At 48.3% G+C, this 25,500-nt stretch overlaps 1 protein-coding gene across 3 annotated transcripts in view; it reads left to right on the forward strand.

The window, feature by feature from the left end:
- zhx3 (zinc fingers and homeoboxes 3) overlaps window positions 1-24,939 on the forward strand; it is a 71,212-nt gene extending 46,273 nt beyond the window's left edge. For all 3 annotated transcript variants that reach the window (XM_033041869.1, XM_033041870.1, XM_033041868.1), the window contains exons 2-3: window positions 18,569-21,536; window positions 24,283-24,939. In XM_033041869.1, coding sequence (XP_032897760.1) covers window positions 18,725-21,536; window positions 24,283-24,293 — 2,823 coding nt within the window. In that variant the 5' untranslated portion in view covers window positions 18,569-18,724 and the 3' untranslated portion in view covers window positions 24,294-24,939. The remainder of the gene's footprint in view (window positions 1-18,568; window positions 21,537-24,282) is intronic.
- Window positions 24,940-25,500: the final 561 nt, after the last annotated feature.

The raw sequence follows: 25,500 nt of genomic DNA on the forward strand, positions 1-25,500 counted from the left end.
GGTTTATACCAAGGATAGACACAAAATGCTGGAGTAATTCAGCGGGTCAGGCAGCATCTCTGGAGAAAAAGGATGGGTGACGTTTTGGGTCGGGACCCTTCTTCAGTCTGAGTTTTAGGTTCGCAGGGAGTTAAATGAGAGAAGGCCTCCTGGCAAGGATTTGAATAGTTAAGCAAATTTGTCTAACACTGTGCAACTGTCTGAAGTCAGTCAACTGTGCACAGATCGGAGAGCAAGCCTCAACGATGTATTCAAGAGAGAGTTAGACATTGCGCTTAGGGCTAATGGAATCAAAGGATTTGGGGAGAAATCAGGAACAGGTGTTGATTTTGGATGATCAGCCATGATCATATTGAATGGCGGTGCTGGCTCGAAGGGCCGAATGGCCTACCCCTGCATCTATTTTCTATGTTTCCATCATCAGTACTACACTTAGCAGAGCTGCTGCCTCACAATCCAGTGAGCTGCAGTGCTGTCTATGTGGAGTTTGCACGTCCTCCGTTCTTTTGTCAGAAACCTCAAACCCATATCGACGACAAGAACGGCACATTGGTGAAGTGGTTGGGCCGCTGCCTTACGGCACCAGAGACCTGGGTTTGATCCTGACTGCGGGGTGCTGTTTGCACGTTCTTCCTGTGACCGCGTGGGTTTTCCCCGGGTGCCCAGGTTTCCTCCCACATTCCAAAGACGCGCAGGTTTTTAGCTTCATTGGCTTCTGCAAATGACCCCCTCGTGTGTAGCTGGTCGGCGCAGAATCGATGGGCCGAAGGGCCTGTTTCCACATTGTATCTCTGAACTAAACTAATTGAAGATCAAGCACGCTACCCACTGACTTCCCTTTATTACGGCCTTCAAAATGTTAAATCTATATCGGTGTACAGGCCTCCTTTAATGATTCACACCCGGCCTTGATTCATCGATGCTTTTCCAAATGTGCGCTTCCCACGTGTGCTCTAGATTCCCCCCTCACCTAACGATGTATCGGTTTTGTAGGTTAATTGGTTACCGTAAATTCCACCCAGTGTGTGAGTGAGTGGTGGAGTCTGGGGGGGGGGGATTGATGGGAGAGTAGGGAGAATCAAATCGTATAAGTTTAGTGAAAAAGGATATCAAGGGCCAACTCTTTGGGTGGAGCATAACTCAGTGTGTCAGCTGTATCTCTGGAGAATACATTTAGGTAATATGCACCCACCTCTCCATCACGTCACCCATTCCTTCTCTCCAGAGTTGCTGCCTGTTACACTGAGTTGTTCCAGCTTTTTGGGTTTAAACCAGCATCTGCAGTTCCTTCTTACAGTCTGAAGAAGGATCCTGACCCGAAACGTCACCTATCCGTGTTCTCCAGCGATGCTGCCTGACGTGTTGAGTTAGTTTACGTTAGTTTGGTTTATTATTGTAACGTGTCGAGATACAGTGCAAAGCTTTTGTTTGTGTGCTATCCAGTCAAAGAAAAGATTATACATGAATACAACAAGACCTCCACAGTGCACCTGAGTTTGGATTGAGATTTGAACCCACTACCTTCTACCCCAAAGGTCCGAGTGCTATCAGTGTGCCAAGACCTGTGATATGATATAGAAGATATGGATGAGGACTTTTTTTTAATGATGTCGTGGCAATTAAAATACCCATTCACTCGTGCTCGCATTCCCACAAAACGTGTTGCTAGATTAAGGCTTTCCCCCACCCCCAATGCATCTATCAACGCAGCAGTGATGCATGATTTAACCGTGGGCAATTCATCACAAGACGACTTGACTTGTGGCTCAAGAACAAAGTTAAACCATCCAATGAATGAGCCAGCCGGCACAGGGATGAAAGAGGAGGAAAAGATAGGCTGTTGCAAAGCTAATGAACCATAACACCAGATTTGGGAACGTTCCTTTTGTGGAATAGGTGATATGTAATCGATCCGTGAGAATGTTCTTGGCGCAGAGATGAGGCAGCCAAGCAACATCACAGCAGAGATGTGAGGTCACAAAACGTCACTGACTAGGTCAAGGTGGCCAACCTGGCTCCGGATCTACAAAGAACGGTCATGACTTGCGATAGAGGGAGGCCCTTGTAGAGGTGAGAAAGTCACCTGGTTCTAACGTGGGAGGTAAATGGGAGGTAAAAATGCTTAACTTACAGAAAACACATGGAAAATAGGGTTACAAGCAAAAAAGTTATTTATTAATTTCAGAAACTATGTACTTATCTAGGGAAGTGTCAAGAAAGGGGGTAGCTAGTGCATTTCTATCAGGAGAGAGGAAGTTTTTTGTTTTTGTTTTAGAGATACAGTATGGAAACAGCACCTTCAGTCCACTGAGTCCACGCTGGCCTTCGATCACCCGTACACTAGTTCTATGTCCGACACACTAGGGACAATTTACAGAACCCAATGAACCTATAGACCTGTACATCATTGCATTGTGCGAGGAAACCGGAGCTTGTAACCCTATTTTCCATGTGTTTTCTGTAGGTTAAGCAGATGAAAATCTTACTTACAGCAGATGTAACAGGCCTGGAAGCGCAATACATATGCATAATATATAGTAGACAAAGCAATGCAATAAATTTATTGTGGTTATTAATTTATCAAATAGATTTGTTTAGTTTAGTTTAGAGATATAGCATGGAAACAGGCCCTTCGGCTCACCGAGTCCACCCTGCCAATGAACCCCACTCACGAACACTATCTCACACACACTAGGGCCAATGTACAATTTTACCATGCCCATTAACCTACAAACCTGTACGTCTTTGGAATATGGGAGGAAACCGGAGCACCTGGAGAAAACCCACGTAGGTTACGGGGAGAACGTACACACCCCGTACAGTCAGCACCCGTAGTCAGGATCGAACATGGGTCTCTGGCGCTGTGAGGCAGCAACTCTACCACTGTGTCGCCCATATTTGTTTATTATATATTTGTGTTCATTGCATTTACAGGCCTGTTGTGTTGCTGTAAGTACGAACTTCAGCGTTCCGGTACATATGACAATTAAATGCTCTTGTCTCAAAAAGGCAGCCAGCATCATCAAGGGCCATTTTATTAGTACAGGGGGTCCACCACCAATTTTCCAGCACCCTTGGTTCCAGAGCCTTGCCATATTATTTGTTTAGCCGGACCAACAGAGATCTCGGCCTGGTGGGGGGGGGGGGGGGGGGGGGGGGGGGGGGGGGGGGGGGGGGGGGGGGTGGGGGGGGGTGGGGGATGTAAGTGATGTCTATAAGACCTCAATGACTATTAGCTGGAGAGTTTTCATTCAGGGCTAGTTTTTGGTTCCTTCCCGATTTTGTTTGGTGACGTCCATCCAGTTTATCCTTTCCCAGGGTGGAAATATCAAAGACTAGAGGGAAAGCTTAAAGTAAATATGTCAGGACAAGGATTTAGGGAGCGGTGGTTGCCATGGGTGGTGGTGGAGACATATACTATAGTGACATTTCAGAGACTTTTAGATAACTTTGAAGGGAATAGAAGGATATGGATCACGTACAGGCAAAGGAGGATAGGTTAGTACCGTGGTGCAGTGGTAAAGTTGCTGCCTTACAGCGCCAGAGACCCGGGTTCGAGATCCTGAATATGGGTGCTGCCTATACGGTGTTTGTACGTTCTCCCTGTGTCCTCCGTGGGTTTTCTCAGAGATCTTCGGTTTCCATTCCACACTCCCAAGACATACAGGTTTGTAGGTTAATTGGCTTGGTATAAATGTAAATTGTCCCTTGTGTGTGTAGGATAGTGTTAATGTGCGGTGATCGCTGGTCGACGCGGACTTGGTACGTCGAAGGGCCTGCGTCCCTAAACTAAAGTGATTAGTTAGTTTAACTTAGTGTCATGTCCAGCATGGACATTGTGGGTCAAAGGGCCTGTTCCTGTGTTGTGCTGTTCCATGTTGTTTGTTTGCTTATTCTATTGTATGTGGCTCACCGAGAACGTTTAAATCTTCCACTTGGCAAGCGGGGAGATGCTGGCAGCGTAGAACAGAATGTTTTCCACAGTTGTCATCAACCACCCCCAGGTCAAGTGTGGAACAGGTCGGAAAATGGATAAATCTTTCTCTCTACTTTTGGTCCAAAATTGTGGCCTTTGCACCAGTCTCCAACTCCACAAACTATCAGCCAAACTTTCGACTTTACACTTTAGAGATACAGCGCAGAAACAGAGTCTACCTTCGGTCCACTGAGTCTGCGCCGCACTAGCGATCGCCCCGTACACGAGCACTATCCTGCACACTAGGGATAATTTACAATTTACAGAAGCCAATCAACCTACAAACCCGCATGGAATGCGGGAGGAAACCGAAGCACCCGGAGAAAAGCCACACGGTCACAGGGATAACGGGCAAACTCCGTACAGACAGCACCCATGGTCAGGATCGAACCCGGGTCCCCGGCGCTGTAAGGCAGCAACTCTACCGCTGCACCATTGTGAGGCCTTGTAGGGAAGAAGCTCCTCCTGAACCTGGATGTACAGTTTTCAGGCTCCTATACCTTCTTCCTGATGGCAGGAGTGAAATGGCCAGGGTGATGTGGGTCTCTGACGATGCTGGCCACCTTTTTGGCGCAGTGACGTCCATGTTTGTTAACCAAACCGGTGACCTGATCAAAATCCAGAAATGGTGCCTGACCCGTTGCATTACTCCAGCACTTTGTGTCCATCACGAGAACATATCTTCTCTTTCCCAGATCCTTCAGGGAATATTGGAAGACATCGGTGGTGTTGATTACAGTTGGAATGATAAACAACCCGCTTCAGCCTCACAACCTTCTGCCATTCTGCAATTACAGTTTCCTGTGCAGCCCACATTTTTATCATTCAACCATTGGTATTATGGGCTGAACCTTGGAATCTCCTCTCTAAACCTCTCGTCACATGTTCTCCTGTAGGATGGGCCCTACGATTTATCTTTTTTTTGTTTAGATTAGTTTATTATTGTCACATGTACCAAGGTACAGTGAAAAGCTTCCTTGTTGTGTGATAACCAGTCAGCAAAAAGACTATATATGATTACAATCAAACTGTCCACAGTGTACAGATACAGGATAAAGGGAATAACGTTTAATACAAGATAGCATCCAGTAATGTCTGATTAAAGATAGTCTGAGGGTCTCCAATGAGGTAGATATGAGGTCAATTTGGTGTAGAATTATTCAGTTGGCTGTTAACAGCTGGGAAGAAACTGACTCTGAATCTGGAGGTGTGTATTTTCACCCCTCTGTACCTCTTGCCAGATGTGAAAGGGGAGAAGAGGGAGTGACAAGGGGTGAGACTGGTCCTTGATTATTCTGGTGGCCTTGCCGAGGCAGCGTGAAGTGTAGATGGAGTCGATGGAAGGGAGGTTGGTTTGTGTGATGGCGACCAAGCTTCTAACCTGACATACTCATGGAAAAGTTTATTAAGTCCATTGCATCTCTGCCAGCATCTACTAGAAACATTCTGCCAGTCCCATTCTCCCGCTCTTTCCCAAGCCCCTGTAATTTCCTCCCTCTCAGGTGTCCTTTCCATTTCTCTTCTAAAATCTCCAATTGATTTTCTTTCCACCATCCATGTGGGTAACCAGTTCCAGAGCGGCAAAGTGGCACAACATTAGACCTGTTGCCTCACAATGTCCGAGACCCGGGTTCGATCCCGACCTCAGGTGATGTCTACGTTCACGTTTTCCCTGTGACGGCGTGGGTTTCCTCCGGGTGCTCCGGGTTCCTCCCACATCCCAAAGACGTGTGGGTTTGTAGGTTAATTGTCCTCTGTAAATTGCCCCTAGTGTGTAGGACATAGAACTAGTGTATGGATCATCAATGGTCGGTGTGGACGGTGCATCGAAGGGTCTGTTTCCACACTGTATCTCCAAACTAAATAATAACTACCTTCTGTTTTTCAAAAGAAAAAAAGTCCTCGCTTTTTCCTCTTATCTTTGTCCTACAAATTTAACTCAATATCCTTCCAGTCTCCATCGATCCTTAAGCCATGCATTAATCAGAGCAGCTTTCCTTTGTCTAACATCTCGAAGCAAGTCGTGACCTTGTTCACATCCTATTAAATCACCTCTCAACCTTCCTGATAGCAAGCATGCCTGGCCCAGACCTTTTAGTTGCACCTCGTTGCTGAAATCTTCTATCCCAGAGCCATTCTAGTGAGCTTTCCAATAATTCTGAAGTTGGATGTTGCTTGAGAATATTTCTGCAAAGTGTCTTGGCATGCTTTTCATCCAAAGAGACAAAGAGGTTGTGTCAACACCATCCATTATTCCAGTCTAACGACATCTTTCCTATAGCAGAATAAAATGTTTTTAAAAAAAGATTGAAAAATAAAAAAGGAAATTCAAAATTTAAAAAAAACAAAGGGCGTAAAGCAGATTTATGAGGATGTTGCCAGGACTAGAGAGCCTGAGCTACAGGGAGAGGTTGAGCAGTCTACGACTTTATTCCTTGGAGAGCAGGAGGCTGAGGGGTAATCTTATAGAGGTGTATAAAATCATGAGAGGAATAGATCGGGTAAATGCATAGTCACTGGCCCAGAGTAGGGGAATCGAGAAGATGTAGGTTTAAGATGTGGGGGGGAAGATTTAATAGGAACCTGAGGCTTAACTTTTTTACTCAAAGGGAGGTGGGTGTATGGAACGTGCTTCTGGAGGAGGTAGTAGAGGCAGGGACTATCGTAACGTTTAAGAAACATTTAGACAGGTACAGTATGTGGATAGGATAGATTTAGAGGGATATGAATCAAATGCTGGCAGGTGGACTAGTGTAGAATGGGGGTATGTTGGTCGGTGTGGGCAAGTTGGGCCGAAGGGCCTGTTTCCACGCTGTATGGCTCTGTAACACAGGACACTGGAAGCATTATTGAATGGGTTTCACCATTAAGTGTTTTGCTTGGAGGTGATGAACTGTTTAACTGGTGCCACATTCTAGATGCAGCATTAGACATTTGCTTTGTTTCTCAAGGGTATTCTCTTTTTTATTTTAATGAAAGTCCTGTTTAGATCAATTATCGAATAAATAAATAGGTTGTTTGTGTCAGCTTCGAGCAGTGTAACGCCTAGCTCCTGCTGTGATGTCCCAAGGCTGTCTGTGGCTAGAAATTACTCTCCTTCAGTCAGTGGGCAGATCACAGATGAAGCCCTCACACCCAAATTGTTTGCAGAAAGATTATTTAAAATCTTGATTCTATCTTCTTAATCCATGTACACCTTTCTTGCATTCTCATTGCTGCTCATATCGTATCTCATTTCAATGCTGTAAATTCTTCCTAGGACATTTGTTTCTTTGACAGATTTTGTACGTTATGATAATGCACCTATTCAGTAGCTTTTCAATATGAATTCACCGCAAGGTTTCCATGGGGCATGTAACAAAGGCAAATGTGTATTTGTATCTGTTGCACAGAGACCATCTTCGAGGAACAACCAGAACATATGCATAGAGGGTCCATCACTGACTCAGTTGTTAAAGATGAACATTGAATTCATAGAGTGATGCAGTTTGGAAACAGGCCCTTCGGCCCAACTTGCACACACCGGCCAACATGTCCCAGCTACACTAGACCCATCTGCCAGCATTTTGTTTATATCATACCTGCCCTATCCCCATGTACCTGTCCAATTGCTTATTAAATGGTGGGATAGTTCCTGCCTCAACTACCTCCTCTGGCAGCTTGTTCCATACACCCACCGCCCTTGATGTGAAAATGTTGCCCCGCAGATTCCTATCAAATCATTTCCTCTGAAAAGTGCAGAAGTAACTCAGCGGGTCAGGCAGCATCTAGGGAGAAAAAGAATGGGTGACCTTTTCGGGTCGAGACCCTTCTTCAGACTGAAAGTGGGGGATTGGGTGGTGGTGGGCGGTTGAGGTGAAGAACTGGAGGGGAGAAAAGGCCCGGACCATTCAGTGCTGGCCACAAATCACCTCAGGCAGGGCATTGTGGGCCAGGGAAGGTGTGATCTCAAACAAAACAATGTGGAGAACTGTGGAACGTATAACGACTCAGGAGGAGGAAGGGGGCAAGGAGACAGAAGGGGGTAAGAGAGGGAAGGGTAGTAAGAGATGATATTAATTAAAATTAGAAAATTCAATATTCATACCACTAGGTTGTAAACTACCCAAGTGGAATATGAGTTGCTGTTGCTCCATTTTGCGTGTGGCCTCACTCTGGTAGTGGAGGAGGCCCAGGACAGAAAGGTCAGTGTGGGAATGGGAAGGGGGATTGAACTGGTTGGCAACCGGGAATTCCCATAGGCCAAGATGGACCGAGCGCAAGTGAAAACGTCGCCGAGGCTACGTTTAGTCTCGCCGTTGTACAGGGGCCTCCAATCTAGGGCAACGTCTACAAACTTCTCCCACCCCCCTCTGCTCGCTCTTCCCCCTACTCTCCCTTCCCCCACTAAAAGCCCGATAACCGGTTCTACAGTCCACAACCATGTATCCGCCTTGGGCTGCTCACTCCTGGTTCCATCCTAAATTCAGCCTATCCGGGAACCTCCTTGCCTGAGGTCACCTGTTGTCGTCCCTGATTTGTTCTGGGTTTTTCCCCCCATTCTCCCAACTACAATCAGCCTGACGAAGGGTCCCAACCTGAAACATCACCTGTCCGTGTTCTCCAGAGATGCTGCCCAACAGGGGATCAACTGGGATGTTGAGGAAAATGCTGGAGTAACTCAGTGGGTCAGGCGGCATCTGTGGAGGGAATGGATCGGTGACATTTCGGGTGGGGACCGTTCTTCAGTCTTTGAAGGAGAGGATGATAGCAGAGTGGTCACGTTACTGGACTAGTCGTGTGGACCCGTGAGTTTGAATCCCACCCCAGCTGCTAAATTCAAGTAATTAAATAGGTTTGAAATTACCAGAAGAATAATAGGTGGTCCTAGAAGCTTACTTGGTTCCTCCATACCCCTTGGTTAATGAAACCTGCCACTGTTACCTAGTCTTGTCTTTCTGTGGAATGAAATTTAAAAAAAACTGCAGATGCTGGCGGTCTGAAATAAATGCAGGAAACACCCACCTGGTCAGGCAGCATCTGTGGAAAGAGAAGCAAAGAGAAGAGTCTGTCGACCTGAAATGTTAATTTTGTTTTCTTCACCACGGATGCTGCCTGCCCCGCTGAGTTTGTTTCCAGCATTTTCTGATTTTATTCTGGCCACGTTGACTCAAATTACCCTCCCCCTCGCCTCTCTCCGCTAAAACTCCACACTTGGTCTCTCCAGGGATGTGACATCCTACATGTTTAGTTTAGTCCAGGGATACAGCATGGAAACAGGCCCTTCGCCCCATCGGCTCCATGCTGACTATCGGACACACATTCACACTGGTTCAAGAGTGTTTTATTGTCATGTGGCCCAAGACTTTGTAGTTCGGAGCTTATTTGGAGGTTGTAGTGTTTAATAGCCTGATGGCTGTGAAGAAGAAGCTGCTCCTGAGCCTGGACGTTACAGTTTTCAGGCTCCTGTATCTTCTTCCTGATGGTTAGAATGATATGAGTTTGTGGCCAGGATGGTGTGGGTCGCTAATGATGATGGCTGCCTTTTTGAGGCAGCGACTCTTGTGGATAGTGAGGAAGGTCAGTACTTGCGATGGACTGGGCAGTGATCACCCCATTTTTGCAATCTTCTTGTATGTTATCCCACTTTCGCCATCCACTCCCTCCACATTGGGGGCAATTCACCCACAAACCCAAGTAAGTAATTTAAAGAAATACGGCTTGGTGTCAATTCCAGAGGCTTCCCACGTACATGAGGAGAGACGTCTCTTTGCTCGCATGTATCAGAATGTGGTACGGATCCATTTTTGCCTTTGTCCAGTGTCGATCTTGGCAAGGAGCCAGTTGGAAGGAGCGATGCAGCACGCAGAACATCCTGTACAGGGTGATGCCGATGTACCCGCAGGGGGCTGGGCCGGAGATGGAGGAAAGGAGGCTCCGGAGGATTAAAATAAAACACGCTGTACTGAAGAGTGGGGGATGGAGCAAGGGAGCAAAGGGAAATATACTTTTAACAATGAATTCGGTACAAAATAACGTCCTTAACTGCCCTTGCTGAACGTGTTTTTGCCGGCACTGTGCCAACAATAATAAAGGATGAGGCCTACAGCTGTCACTTGTCAGCCCCGTTCTTGCCCTCTGTCACATTCACTAAGTTCTCCATGTTAGTCCCTTGGGGACACCAACTGAGCAACAATACATTGAAGTATAAAGACACTTGGACGATGAAATAAGCAGGAACCTTAATTTTTATTGCTAGGCTTTTCTTCCCTTATTGGGATGGGTTTGTTATTGACATCTCTACCAAGAGACGGCGAAAAGCTCTTGTTTACGTGCTATTCCATCAAATCAGATAATAACATGAGTAGGCGACGTCAGGGTCTGCATGGTGGCGCAACGGTAGAGTTGCTGCCTCACAGCGCCAGAGACCCGGTTTGATCCTGACTCTACGGAGTTTGTATGTCCTCCCTGTGGCCGCGTGGGGTTTCTCTGGGTGCTCCAATTTCTTCTCAAACATTGGTGTAGGGGAGAGAAAGCGGGAAAAGAGAGAGTTGGGGCCTGGCAAGTGATAGGTGGATACAGGTGTGTGGGGAGCGGGGGGGGGGGGGGGGGGGGGGGGGGGGTTGACACATCTTTTAGAAACAGGAAGTAGAACATACTCCTGATGGATGAAGCATCAATGGCTGAACCTTCTCCCTCACACTGCCTGCCCTCCTGCCCCAGCAGCCATAACATCCAACAGGTGAAAATAAAAACTGGCAACTGCAAGGGGAAACAGTGCTCAGGAAATTTCCTTTCTGATCCTCTTTAGACTATAGAGGTACAGCACGGAAACAGGCCATTTGACCCACTGAGTCCGCACCAACCTGCGATCTCCCCGTACACTAGCACTATCCTACACACTAGGCACATTTTTTTACAATTTAACCAAAGCCAATTAACCTACAAACCTGTATGTCTTTGGAATATGGGAGGAAACCGGAGCACCCAGCGAAAACCCACGTGGTCGCAGGGAGAACGTGCAAACTCCGTACAAACAGCACCCATAGTCAGAATCGAACCTGGGTCTCTGGCGCAGTATGATAGCAATTCTACCTCCGCAATGGGGTAGAGGTGAATTGGACAGTGCCCTAGATTATGGAAGGACTGTTCTAAAGCTTGATAACAGAGAGGGGGAGCTGTTCCAGAGTCTGGAAGTGCGCGCTTTCAAGCTTCGGTACCTTCTGCCGGATGGGAGCAGGGAGAAGAAGGAATGACCGGGGTGGGCAAGTCTTTGATTATATTGTGTAGATTTATTGGACATAGGTGGGAAGGGATTGGACCAGGTTGGATAGGGTGGATTCAAGGTATGTGGAAATTATTTCAGTGGGGCAGGAGCAGGCAGAAACAATGGGTGTGCCAGGGCAGTTCTGCTTATTGGTTTTGGGGAGAATGTAAAATAGTCTGAAGAAGGGTCCCGACCCAAAAAGTCACCCATCCTCCTTCTCCAGAGATGCTGCCTGACCCGCTGAGTTACTCCAGCACTTTGTGTCTATCTTTGATTATGTTGGCTGCATTCCCAAGGCAATGTGGTGCAGATGGAGTCAATGGTGGGGAGTCTGGTCTGTGCGATGGACTGGGCTACATCCATAACTCTGTAATATCTTGCGGTCGTGGGCAGAGCTGTTCCCAAACCAAGCTGTGAGGCAACCAGACAGGATGCTTTCTATGGTGCATCTATAGAGGTTTGTACACATTGTTGGCAAAGTGTAATAGTAATAGTACTTTATCATCATGTGTGCTGAGATACAGTGAAAAGATTTTTGTTGCGTGCTATCCAGTCAGTTTTTATCCAGTGTTTTGTAGTGTGCTGTCCAGTCAGTGAAAATACCATACATGATTACAATCAACCCATCCACAGTGTACAGATACAGGATAAAGGAAATAATGTTTTGTGCAAGATAAAGTCCAGTAAAGTCTGATTAAAAATAGTCTGAGGCCCTAGCTCAGGACCGCTCTCTAGTTGGACTCCAAGCCGACCAAATTTTTGCTCATTTGCCAATTTGTAACAAGTTCTCACTTCATGAAAATTAGAAATACTCTCCACATCCGCATCTTGTGAAAAGTTAATTTGAAAGGACCAGAACCGGCTCAGGAGATGACAGAGATTGTTTATGACATTAAATCATTCCGAGGCTATGCCTTCAGTCATCGTTAGTATTTTTTTTACAGCACAGATGGACCCCTCTTGGTTCTTCACATCAGTGCCAGCTCTTTCAAAGAGTCCTTGTCATTTGTTGCCCGACCAAATATCAGTTTAAATTCTTCTCTATTATCCACCTTGCATGGACTTAGCTTCTGCTAATGTTTCTCATAAAACTCTACGCATCCTGGTCCAAGTGCTAACTCTTAAATTCATCGCCTGTGGGGAAATTGTGTTAAATATCCCACTTACTGCGACTGGATATTTTGACTTGACAGGATTGTGAAGACCACCAGCAGGATTATTGGTGCTCCACTCCCTTTCTTGCTGGATATATACAGGAAGAGATGTATCAACAGAGCCATCTCCATCATCAAAGACCCCTACCACCCATCGCATCACATATTCTCCATCCTGCCATCTGGGAAGAGGTACAGTAGCATTAGCTGCAAAACCAGCAGGATGCTCCTCAGCTTCTTCCCGCAGGCTATAAGACTGATAAACGGACTTAGCCCCCTGCCAAAGTATCGCGCACCAACCATCAACCTGGACACACTGCAGCAGCTGTCGATCGGAACGCCTGTTGATGTTTAGTAGAGAGTAGAGTGTTTAATTTAATTTGTTCATGATATATGTTTTTTATTTCTAGTTATTTGTTGTTATTTGTACTGCACACTGAATGGACACTGGTTGAGCAACGTTTTTTTGTTTCCTCTGGGTATGTGAGGACTCAGGAAATGACAATAAAGATATACTGATACTGATATTGCTTTCCTAATTTACAACTTCCAGTCCCGTTGCTTATTTGATCTTTTCTCTTGCCTTGTTCATTTCTTACCCAATTGCCTCATCAAAACACGTTGACCATCTTCCCCCAGCCTATCCTCTTGTGTATACGCAGTGGCACCTTTCTCAATGTCCAGAGCTCAACAAAAAGTATTCTAATGCCCCTGTCCCACTTAGGAAACCTGAACGGAAACCTCTGGAGACTTTGCGCCCCACCCAAGGTTTCTGTGCGGTTCCCGGCGGTTTTTGTCAGTCTCCCTACCTGCTTCCACTACCTGCAACCTCCGGCAACCAGCTGCAACCTCCAGGAACCGCACGGAAACCTTGGGTGGGGCGCAAAGTCTCCAGAGGTTTCCGTTCAGGTTTCCTAAGTGGGACAAGGGCATAACTGTGAGCTGTCAAATGATTCTGCAAGATAGACACAAAAAGCTGGAGTAACTCAGCGGGTCAGGCGGCACCTCTGGAGAAAAGGAATAGGTGACGTTTTGGGTCGAGACCCTTCTTCAGATTCTGCAGGTTTGCCCTTGCTCTGTTAAAACTGCTGACCTTTTTTTTTCTTCACTAAAATATATATGTTATTTAATCATGGGATGTGATTATTGCCAGATATATATTACCCACACCAAACTTCCCCGGAATGGGTGATGCAGTGCATACGTTCACGGGAGATAGAAGCAGAATTAGGCCATTTTGCTCAACGAGTCTGCTCCACCATTCATTCCCGGTTGATCTATTTTTCCCTCTCAACCTCATTCTTCAGCTTTTACCCCATGAACGTTTGACAACATTGCTAATCAACATCTTATCAAACTCCACTTTAAAAATACCCAATGACATTTCCTTCACCGCCTCCTCAGATTAAAAGGACGTACCTATAGAATGGATTTCTTCAGACAGATAGTGGTTAATCTGTGGCAACAGATTAATCACCTTCTGGCTGAAGATATTTCTCCTCACCTTCATTCTAAAGGTGCGTCCTTTTATTCTGAGGCTGTGCCCTCTGGTCCTAGACTCTCCCACTACTGGAAACACCCTCTCCACTTCCACTCTATCCATGCTGTTCTTTATTCGGCAAGTTTCAATGAGATCCCCCGCCTCATCTTGCTAAACCCCAGCGAGTACAGGCCCCGAGCCATCAAACGCTCCTCATACGTTAATCCAATCATCCCCGGTACCAATCTCGTAAACCTCCTCTGGACCCACTCCAACATCAGCGAGTCCTTCCTCAGATATGGGGCTCAAAACTGCTCAGTTAATAGTTGACACATTCATAGGTCTTAGGTCAGATCAGGTAAGGTTGTCAGATTTCATTCCAAGGAAGGATGTTTGTGAATCTGGACATTAAACAAATCAAAGGATATGGCAATAAGGTTGGAAATGGTTGCTGAGGTAAAAGATCAGTCTTGATCTTGATGCTGGAACAAGCTTGAAGGGTCTATTCCTACACCTATTTCATTTATTCTTACGGTTGGATTTCTAGTATTTTCATGACTAATGTTACTTTGACTAACTTTTTTAAAATTCAAGATTTAAGGGCCAGTGGCAGAGCTGGTGGAGCTGCTGCCTCACAGCGCCAGAGACACGGGTTCCATCCTGACCTCGGGTGCTGTCCGTGTGGAGTTTGCACGTTCTCTCAGAAACCATGTGGGTTTCCTCTGGGTGTTCTACTTTTCTCCCACATGTAGGTTAATTGGCCTCAGTAAATTGCTCTTAGAGTGTAGGTAATAGATGTGAAAGTGGGATAACATAGAATCAGTGTGTTAGGTGATCGATACTGGATTCATTGGGCCAAAGGGCCCGTTTCCCTGCTGTGTCTAAAACTAAAACTAAAATAAAGTACTCAAACCTAAATTCCCCAGCCACTATGATGGGATTCAAATTCATTCCATGAATCAATAGTCCACACAACAGAGAGAAAGTGCTGGAATAACTCAGCGGGTCAGCTAGTATCTTTGGAGAAAAAGGATGGGTGACGTTTTGGGCCGGAACTCTTCTTCTTAGTCCAGAACCTTGGCTAAAAGAGAGGAAGTTAAGATCTTGTGTGCTTTCGATTTTTAAAAGGACTCCTAATTATAAAACTCTTTCTTTAAGGAAGGGCTGCTGATGCATTTGCAAGTTAGCTCATATGAAAATGCAGAAATAAATGTAAACGAGTTAGCCTCAGAGATATGCATCAGAACCTTCTACCTGGATACAGAGCCTGCCAAGAGAGCTCTGTGATAGGGTTGGTTTATGTGGTCAATCTGACCTCTGCTTGCAGAGTTTCCACAGCACCAACTCCTGCTGTCGGTCAGTGGCAGTACTGTAGTATCATGCAGCAAATCGCGCTTGCAGGCAAGGAGCAGTCATTCGGAGTTCCTGCAGATGTTGCAACAGTGTTTAGTTTAGTTCACTTTAGTTTAGAGATACAGCTTGGAGACGGGTCCACCGTGACCATGCCGACCTGTGATCCCCGCACACTATCACTATCCCACACAGAATTTACAATTTTACCAAGCCAGTTAGCCTACAGACCTGTACATCTTTGGAGTGTGGGAGGAAACCGTTGCACCCGGAGAAAACCCACGCAGGTCACGGGGAGAACATACAAACTCCGTACAGGCAGCACCTGTGGTCAGGATTGAACCTAGGTCGATGGTGCTGTAAGGTAGCAACTCTACCGCTGCGCCACCCTGCCGTCCTAACACAGGCATTTATTCAGCAAAGCCATTGACTGCGTTTGTTTAGTTTAGTTTAGTTTATTATTGTCACGTGTACGGTGAGAAGCTTTCTGTTGCGTGCTTTGCAGTCAGTGGAAAGACTATACATGGTTATAATCATGCCGTCGACCGCAGATACGGGATGAAGGGAATAGCGTTTGAGTTTGAGATTGAGTTTAGTTTATTGTCACGTCTACCGAGGTACAGCGAAATGTTTTTTGTTGCGTGCTATCCAGTCAGCGAAAAGACGATACATGATTACAATCAGGGCGTCCACAGTGTACAGGTACAGGATAAAGGGGATAATGTTTAGTGCAAGGTGAAGTCCGATTAAAGATAGTCCGAAGGTCTCCAATGATGCCGATGGTTGGTCAGGAAAACTCTCTAGTTGGTGATAGGATGATTCAGTTATCTGATGCCAGCTGGGAAGAAACTGCCCCTGAATCTGGAGTTGTGCGTTTTCACACTTCTGTACCTCTTGCCTGATGGGAGAGGGGAGAAGAGGGAGTGGCCGGGGTGAGACTCATCCTTTGACGTGTTGCCTAACAATTGCAATTGTTAGACAGCCAGAAAGTTTTTCCCAGGATGGAAATATCAAATGCTAGAGGGCATAGCTTTACAGGGAGAGGGGAATGGGACAAAGTTTAAAGGAGATGCACGGGGCAAGTTGTTTACACACAGAGGATGGTGAGAACCTCTGACGCTCTGCCAGGGTTGGTGGTGGAGGTTGATATGATACTGACATTGAAGAGACCTTTGGATAGGCACGTGGATGTGTAGGGAATGGAAGGATATGGATTAAGGGCGGCGCATTGTTGCAGCTGGTAGAGTTGCCGCCCACAGCGCCAGAGACCCAGGTTCGATCCGGACCTGTCTGTCTGCGTGATGTGTGCACGTTCTCCCCGTGACCGCATGGATTTCCACCAGGAGCTCCGGTTTCCGTCCACATCTCACATGCGGGTCTGCCGGGTAATTGCCCTCTAGTGTGTAGGGAATGGATGACAATGTGGGATAACATAGAACTAGTGTGAATGTGTGATCGATGGTCAGTGTGAACTATGTAGGCTCTTTCCATACTGTATTTTTCATTCAATGCAATCAATTCAGTGTGCAGGCAGATAAGAGTTGGATCGGCACGGACATTGTGGGCCGAAGGGCCTGTTCTTATGCTCTACTGTTCTATGTTCTATGTTTGTTGTTTGCACATATTTCTAAGCCGCCCTCCGCGATGGAAAATCTGTAATGTGCCCTACTCTGGGCATGAGACTCTGCGTTTACCCAATCTAGCGTGGGGGAATGGAGAACCAGTGGACAAATGTGTAATGGGGGGGGGGGGGAGGGGGTGGGGAATTTGTGTAAACGGGGGTGGGTGTATGGAACGAGCTATTGGAGGAGGTAGTTGAGGCAGGTACTATAGGCAACATTTAAGAAACATTTAGACAGGTACATGGATAGGACTGGTTGAGAGGGATTCGGGCCAAACACAAGCAGGTGGGTCGAGTATAGATGGGACATATAACAGATTAGTGTAGGATTAGTATAAATGGGTGTCAACACAGGCCAAACAACCTGTTTCAGTGCTGTATCTCTCTGTCTGTTAATTGCTAGCACACAGACAAGGTGTGGACATATTACTTCCCACGAGTATTTCAGTGAAGTGTAGCAATGACATTGAGAAACTGCCACTTTGTGTTCATTGCGGAAAGCTCGCAACGGCATGATCATTCATTCCCGTCAGTCCTGGTGCAGGGTCTCGATCGGAAACATCGGCCATTTCTTTCCCTCCCGCCGATGTTGGGTTTTAGATTATTTTAGAGCTGCAGCGTGGAAACGGGCCCTTCAGCCCACCGAGTCCTTGCTGACCAAAGATCACCCATGCACTAGTTCTATTCTACACACCAGGGACAATTTGCCTAGGCTAATTAACCTACAAACCTGCACGTCTTTGGAGTGTGGGAGGAAACCGGAGCACCTAGAGAAAACCCACTCGGTCACGGGGAGAATGTACAAACCTCGTATAGACAGCACCCGTGGTCAGGATCGAACCCAGGTCTCTGTCACTTTGAGGCAGCAACTCTACCGCTGTGCCGTCCTTCAGTTGGAGTACCTCCTGCAATTTGTTCTTTGCTCCTGATTCCAGCATCTGCAGTCTCCTGTGTCTCCGTAATCATTTGCTCTATTCTCTGAATTGTTTTTTGTTGTGTCTGAAAGGAGCATTCCGAGGCTTTGTCAGATGTCAAAATGAAGAGATATCTTTCTATAATGCTTTCCAGGGCATCATATGAAGCTATGCAGCCAATTATTTTTTTTAATTGTAGCAATCTGGAGAAACAAGATCAGTGTGATGAGCTGTGAAGGACAAGGTGAAGGGCTATGGATCTATTACTGAGCTAATGACTATGCACAGTTCACCACCCTGTGTGTGCAAGGTGCATTAACGAGTTTGTTTACCTGACTCCTCTTCTAGTGGCGCATTGTCTATACTGGGGACAGGGAAAACATTTACATTATATTCATGTCCAATTCCTGTCTGCTCCCCTTTCCTTCAAGAACTCAGAGTGGCACGGTGGCACAGCGGCAGCGTTGCTGCCTTTCAGCGCCAGAGACCTGGGTTCGATTCTGACCATGGGTGCTGTCTCTACGGAGTTTGTACGTTCTCCCACCGGCCGTGTGCGTTTTCCTCGGGTGCTCCGGTTTCCTCCCACATTCCAAAGAAGTACAGGGTTAGTAGGTTAATTGGCTTCTGTAAATTGTAAATTGTCCCTCGTGTGCAGGGGGTGATCGCTGGTCGCCGCGGACTCGGTGGGCCGAAGTGTTTGTTTCCACGCTGTATCTCTAAAGTCTAAACAAATGAATGCAGCAACCTTATAAGGCTCCACTGGTACAAGGAATGCTTGCAACTGATGCTTTAATACATCTCATGTCTCTCTCACTTTGGCCTTGCAGGTGGGTCGTTTGTTCGGAGGCGTCCAAATTGGCGGCGGTCGTGAGTGAGAGGGCGTGGCTTCCATGGAGAGAAGAGGACTGTGAGCTGTGCTTTTGCGCTCGTGGGGTTAAGGACACGCGCTGTGCCTCCATCTTCTGACGCCATTGCCACCAGCGATGGCGAGCAAGAGGAAGTCTACCACGCCGTGTATGATACCTGCCAAGACCCTGGCCTTGCGGGATCCCGGCGTGGGCGTCAGCCTGGCGTACCACGACGATGACGGGCAAACCTTACCGCAAGCGTTTGCCACTGACGACCATTCAGCCGGAGAGGAGTCTTACGGCGAGAACGAGGGAGCGGTGCCCGATGGGTTTGAGTGCAAGTACTGCGATTTCACCGGCCAGGACTACCACGCCTTCACCGTGCATGTGGAGTCGGCGCACTCGGATGCGTGCATGGGCCGGCTGTACGTCTGCGTGGAGTGCAACCACAGCGCCCACAGCCAGCAGGCGCTGGCAGAGCACAACACGCTGAGCCACAGCGTGGCGGACAACCTCAAGGTCAGCGTTATCAAGATGGGCAACCAGATGCTGCCCGAGCAGAACCTCGCCGACTCCCGGGGCAACCTCTCCTCCTCCTCCCAGGAGAACGGGAAGGACATGGACTCCCAGGCGGAAATCTCCATCAGCAAGACCCCCATCATGAAGATGCTGAAGGCCAAACCGGACAGCAAGAGGATCAGCATCACCCACCCAGGGAGGGAGGAGCCCAGCGAGGAAGTTGGAGTGGCCAACGAGGCCATTAAGAAGGTGGAGGGGCTAGAGGTAGTCCCGGTCAATGGGCCAACCAGCTCTGGCCAGGTCGTCAATGGGAGCACGGTGTTGCCGGTGCCTGTCCTACAGGCCGGCATGGCCCAGATCGTCCCGGTGGTACAACAGCCGGCTCCGGGCAACGTTTCCAGCCCCCTTCCCAAGGTCATGATCCCCCTGAGCAGCATCCCCACCTACAACGCCGCCATGGACTCCAACAGTTTCCTCAACAACTCCTTCAACAAGTTCCCCTACCCGACCAAGGCCGAGCTGTGCTGGCTCACGGTGGTGACCAAGTACCCGGAGGAGCAGCTGAAGATCTGGTTCACCGCCCAGCGGCTCAAGCACGGCATCAGCTGGACGCCGGAGGAGATCGAGGACGCCAGGAAGAAGATGTTCACCACCATCATCCAGGGGGTCCCTCAGCAGACCATCACCGTGCTGCCCAGCCAGGTCACCACCACCAATGGTGGCCACCACCTCTTCCAGGCCAACTTCCCCTGCCAGCTGATGACCCAGGCGGGCAACATTGTGGTCACCCAGCCCAGTGGGATGGTGAAAGGACTCACCATGACGGGCTCCCACGTGGCGGTCAGCTTGGCCGCTATCCCCAGGCAGCAGCAGCAGCAGCAGCAGCAGCAGCAGCAGCAAGACATCTCCAAGTTCCAGAAGCTTGGAGGAGCGACGGAGAAGATCGTTACCACGCTTTGCGCCGTCCCGTCAGCGATCGGCGGCTCGAGTCACCTCTCGTCCTCCAGCCTCATGTCCGAGTTCGGGACGTACAAGTACAAGAAGTCCAAGGAGCAGTTGGCGGCGCTGAAGCAGAGCTTCCAGCGGGCCCAGTTCCCCGAGCCCGACGAGGTGGACCGGCTGGTCAGGGTGACGGGTCTCCGGGGCAAGGAGATCCGCAAGTGGTTCAGCGACCGGCGCTACAACTACAAGAACCTCAAGTGCAACCAGTCCTTCGAGGCGGGAGGCCACAACCTGGTGGCGGCAGCCGCCGGGGCGGCCCTGGAGGAGACCCCCGTCCCCCCGCCCACCCCGGGCTCCCAGCCCTACCGCCGGCAGTGGCAGACCAGCTGCGACTTCACCCCGCCCAAGTTCAAGGGCAAGTCGGCCGAGCAGCTCAGCCTGCTGGAGCACAGCTTCAGCCTCGGCCCCTTCCCCGCGGAGGACGAGGTGGGCCGGCTCCGGTCCGAGACCAAGATGACCAGGAGGGAGATCGACCTGTGGTTCTCCGAGCGCAGGAAGATCAAGATGGACGAGCAGGAGGGGGGTCGCCAGGAGGACTCTGGGGTGGCCGACTCGGCCGGGGATGAGGAGGACGAGGAGGAGGAGGTGGACGAGGAGGAGGACTCGGACGGGGAAGGGACGCCCAGCGACAGCAGCTCGGTGGATATGAAGCAGGTCTTGCCCCGTCAGGAGCGGCAGAAGGTCAGCCCCCTGAAGATCTGCATGAAGGACGGCTCCAATGCCTGCGTCCAGCCCAATGCTGCGCAGGCCGCCAAGACCACGATACCCGGCGGCCTCTCCACCTCCTACCATGCCCCCAAGTACAAGGGGCAGAACAAGAAGACAGTCCACCAGCTCCACCTGATGAAGCTTCAGTTCATGCGGACCCAGTGGCCCACGGTGGAGGAGTACGACGAGCTGGCCATCAGAGCCAGGCTGCCCAGGACCGAGGTTGTCCGCTGGTTCGGGGACGCCCGCTACGCCCTGAAGAACGGGCAGCTGAAGTGGTTCGACGACTACAAGAAGGGCATCTACGCCATCCGCTCGGGCAGCAACAGCCTCATCACCGACGTGCCGGCGGAGCAGTACAGGATCCGGCGCACGCCGGGCCGGAAGAGCGGCAAGGTGGTGCTCTTCGAGTACTACACCCAGCACCGCATGCTCCACGAGGAAGACCTCGACCGCCTCTGCGAGAAGTCCTGCATGAGCTATGAGCAGGTCAGGGACTGGTTCGCCGAGAAGCAGACCGAGGATGCCATGTACATGTCGGACTTCAGCAACGAGGACCTGCAGTCGACCAACGGCGAGAGCGACAAGGCCAAGGTTGGCCCGAGCATGGTCGCCGACGAGGCGTGCTCCGACGTGACCGACAACAGCGACAACTGGGACATCCAGTCACGGGACGGTCCCATGGAACTCAACGAGTTTGACACGGAGAATATCTCTGGTGAGGCTCCATGCTCAGTTTCCTTCATCCCGTATCTGTACAATGTGGACAGCTCGATTGTAATCGCGAATACGCTGACTGCATAGCACGCAACAAAAAAAAGCTTTTCACTGTACCTCGGTACACGTGACAATAAACTCAACAAAGGTGAAGCAAGTTCTAGTTTAGTTCAAATTGTAATAAAAGGGACCTGCAGATGCTGGTTTATACCAAAGACAGACACATAATGCTGGAATAACTCAGCGAGTCAGGCAGCATCTCTGGAGAACATGGATAGGAGATATTTCGGGTTGGGACCCTTAGACTCAGTTTAGTTTAGTTTAATTCTATTTAGTTTAGTTTAGTTTAATTCAATTTAGTTTAGTTTAGAGATACAGCATGGAAACAACTAGTTACTTGCATCTGGGTTTAGTGTAGTAAGCTGAAAACTTCACAGTCTGTTTTCTTGTTATTAATTTCTGGGATAGGGCCAAAGCCAATATTTATTGTCCACTGTTGAAACAGGGAACTGCAGATGCTGGTTTACTAAAAAAAAAAAGGCACAAAGTGCTGGAGTAATTCAGCAGATCCGGCAGCATCTCTGTAGAACATGGATAGGTGACATCTGAAGTCGGGACCCTATCAAGCTGATCAGAAGCCCTGACCCGAATTGTCACCTATCCAGATTTGTAGGTTAATTCCCTTTGGTAAAATTGTAAATTGTCCCCAGTGTGTAGGATAGCGTTAGTGTGCGGGGATTGCTGGTCGGCGCGGACAAAGGGCCTGTTTCCATGCTGTATCTCTAAACTAAACTGGAATCAACAAACATGGTTCTAATTCTAACGTGGCACATTGCCATCTGCTTTTAATCTAATTGTCTGTGGATGGCACCAGGGAGAATGGGTGTGAAAGCTGCCGTATAAACAGAAACATATTTGTTTCATTATTGTTTGCGAGAGAACAAATTCTTCTGGCGCCAACCATTAAGAAGGACGGGGACATTGGGTCCAGAGTGCACATTCATCTCCAATTACTCCTCCAAGGGCAGGGAATAGAGGGATATGGATCATAGTACAGGCAGACAAGATCAGTTTAACTTGGCATCATGTTCAGCACAAAACATTGTGGCTGAAGGGCCCGTTCCTGTGCTGTACTCCTCTATGTTCTATGATCTAGGTCCCACAGCAAGCGTGCTTGTACCTGCAGTGACACTGGCTACAGTCTGTGCTCCTCGGCTAACAGCCCATGGACTGGAGTGAATCTAGAAGAAAACTCAACTAGTTTAGTTCAGTTTAGAGACGGCAAGGTGGGGCAGCGGTAGAGTTGCTGCCGTACAGCGCCAGAAACCCGAGTTCGATCGAGACTACGGCTGCTGCCTGTACGGAGTTTGTACGTTCTCCCCGTGACCTCCACGAGTGCTCCGGGTTTCCTCCCACACGCCAAAGACGTGCAGGTTCGCAGGTTAATTGGCTTCTGGAAATTGTAAATTGTCCCTAGTGTGTAGGGTAGTGCTAGTGTATGGGGTGATCGCTGGTCGGCCAAAGAACCTGCTTCCACGCTGCATCTCTTAAACTAAAAGCACCTGAGATCAGGATTGTACCTTGGTCTCTGGTGGTGTGAGGCAACAGCCCTACCAGCTGTACCAATGTGCCACCCTTACCCATTGATCTGAGCCAATAGTTGGGCAACCTTGTTCGATTGAAGTGGTCTTTGGCTCAAAGCCCCATTATGCATTTGATCCACTTCATAAGTTCATAAGCCATTGGAACAGAAATAGGCCATTCGATCCATTGAGTCTACTCCGCCATTTAATCATGGCTGATTTATCTTTCCCTCTTAACCCCATTCTCCTGCCTTCTCCCCGTAACCCTTGACACCCGTACTAATCATGTCAATCTCCACCTTCAATATAGCCATTGCATTGGCCCTCACAGCCGTTTGTGGCAATGAATTCCACAGATTCACCACCCTCTGACTAAATAAATTCATTTTCATTTCCTTTCTAAAGGAACTTCCTTTTATTCTGAGGCTGTGCCCTCTGGTCCAAGACTCTTCCAACCTCTCCACATCCACTCTATCCATGCCTTTCACTGTTCAGTAAGTTTCAATGAGGTACCCCCTCATCCTTCTAAACTCCAGCGAGTACAGGCCCAGTGCCGTCAAACGCACATCATACGTTAACCCAATCTTCCCCAGGATTATTCTCGTAAACCTCCTCTGAACCCTCCCCAACACCAGCACATCCTTCCTCAGATATGGGGCCCAGAACTGTTCACAATACTCCAAATGCGGTCTGACCAGTGCCTTCTAAAGCCTCAGCATCACATCCCTGTTTTTATACCCTTGTCCTCCCGAAAGTAATGCTAACGTTGCACTTGCCCACCTTGTGTATTGGGCCTTGAGGTTGGAATAATGCATTTTCCCATTGTTCCCAATCTATCTGCGAGACACCTGGACACTTGGCAAGCCTGGCAAGTTCAGGCAACTGAACCATCCTACTAAAACCAGAGAGCAGTGTTGAACTATTATCTACCTCTTTGATGACCCTCGGACTATCCTTGATCGGACCTTGCTGACTTTTCCTTGCACTAAACATTATTCCCTTATCATGTATCCGTACACTGTAACTGGAGTGATTGTGATCATGTTTTGTCTTTCTGCTGACTGGTTAGCAGGCACTGTACTTTTCACTGTACCTCGGTGCACGTGACAGTAAACAAAACTAAACTAAGTCTCAAGATCCCTTCTCTACCCGTTGCTGTTTCAGAGGCAGAGTGACAGAAGATGAACACCCTGGAAAGTACAAGAAGTGAAGACGGCAGCTCGTTCCCGAATGAGGTACACTGCAGACTCTCCTGGGCCCGCTGTTGGCTTCCGCTGCCGCCCGGACTGATCGGAGACTGCGTTGGGAGACTGCGGCTGTGGTTCAGACTCTCTCTAGTGTTTTGTGAGTGTGTGTGACGGCACCAACACTGTAAATAGACACTGGCATAACTGACACTGAGGTGCCCACCTGCGATTTTATTAGCCTCCTGCAGACACCACAGTCGAAGAATTAGCTTCACTGCACAAATCCATTTTTGTTTGTATATACCAGGACTGGAAGACAAAATAAGGCGTGTTTACGACACGCATATAAAAGGGACTTTAAGTTGGTGAATCCAAATTGGCGGAGGTGGCGATTGATGCTTGGAAATGGCCCTATTAACCTTCTCGGTCATCAGACTTTGTAGTCGGGATTGCACCAGCAAAATGTATTATCGATCCCTATTTGCACAGAGATTTGGAAATGCTTCATGTTTTGACAATTGCTGGTGTATTTTTTATTCCCTCTCCCCCTCCTCTCCCTTCCCCATGTCGGGTGCGTCTGCGTTTCAGATAGCACGTTGTTTACACGGAGAATAAACAGGCAATTTGAAGTCTCCCTCGTAGGACAGCAGTGGCAATTAACGTCGATCTCGGAGAAGCGGAGGGTGCAGCCAGGAAGCAGGCAGCGATATCTAACGCACAATAAGAAGGACGAATGGGGAGGGGGGGTGGGGGGTGGGGCGGGGGGAGTCAGTAGGTCACAGCCACCATTGCTTTGACTGCGATCTGCTGGGCTAAGCTGAGCCCACAACTCTTAATTAGATTATTGCGAGCAATTTTCATTTGAAGGGCTTTGTGCCCCTTTGCTCCCTGTTTCGTGGGACAGCTTCATCCAGAATGGAGCCAAATTGGGAAAACGAAAGACATTTAAAAAAAAAAGATTTTTATTGAGGGAGCTGTATAGAACTGGAGTCATTCTGGGGTGGGGGTGGGGGTGGGAGTGGGGTCCAGTTATGTTTGGTACTTAAACAGCGAGGGTGAATCCACATCCATTTTGTGGTCTGAATATGTGGTGAGATCTATGCTAGTCACAATAGGACCTGTCAAAGAAGAAATATGCAGGTCAATTGTACTAATTTAAAGAAGTATATATATTTATGTGTGTGCGCGTGCGGAA

Source organism: Amblyraja radiata, chromosome 23 (assembly GCF_010909765.2).
Source record: "Amblyraja radiata isolate CabotCenter1 chromosome 23, sAmbRad1.1.pri, whole genome shotgun sequence".
NCBI lineage: Eukaryota > Metazoa > Chordata > Chondrichthyes > Rajiformes > Rajidae > Amblyraja > Amblyraja radiata.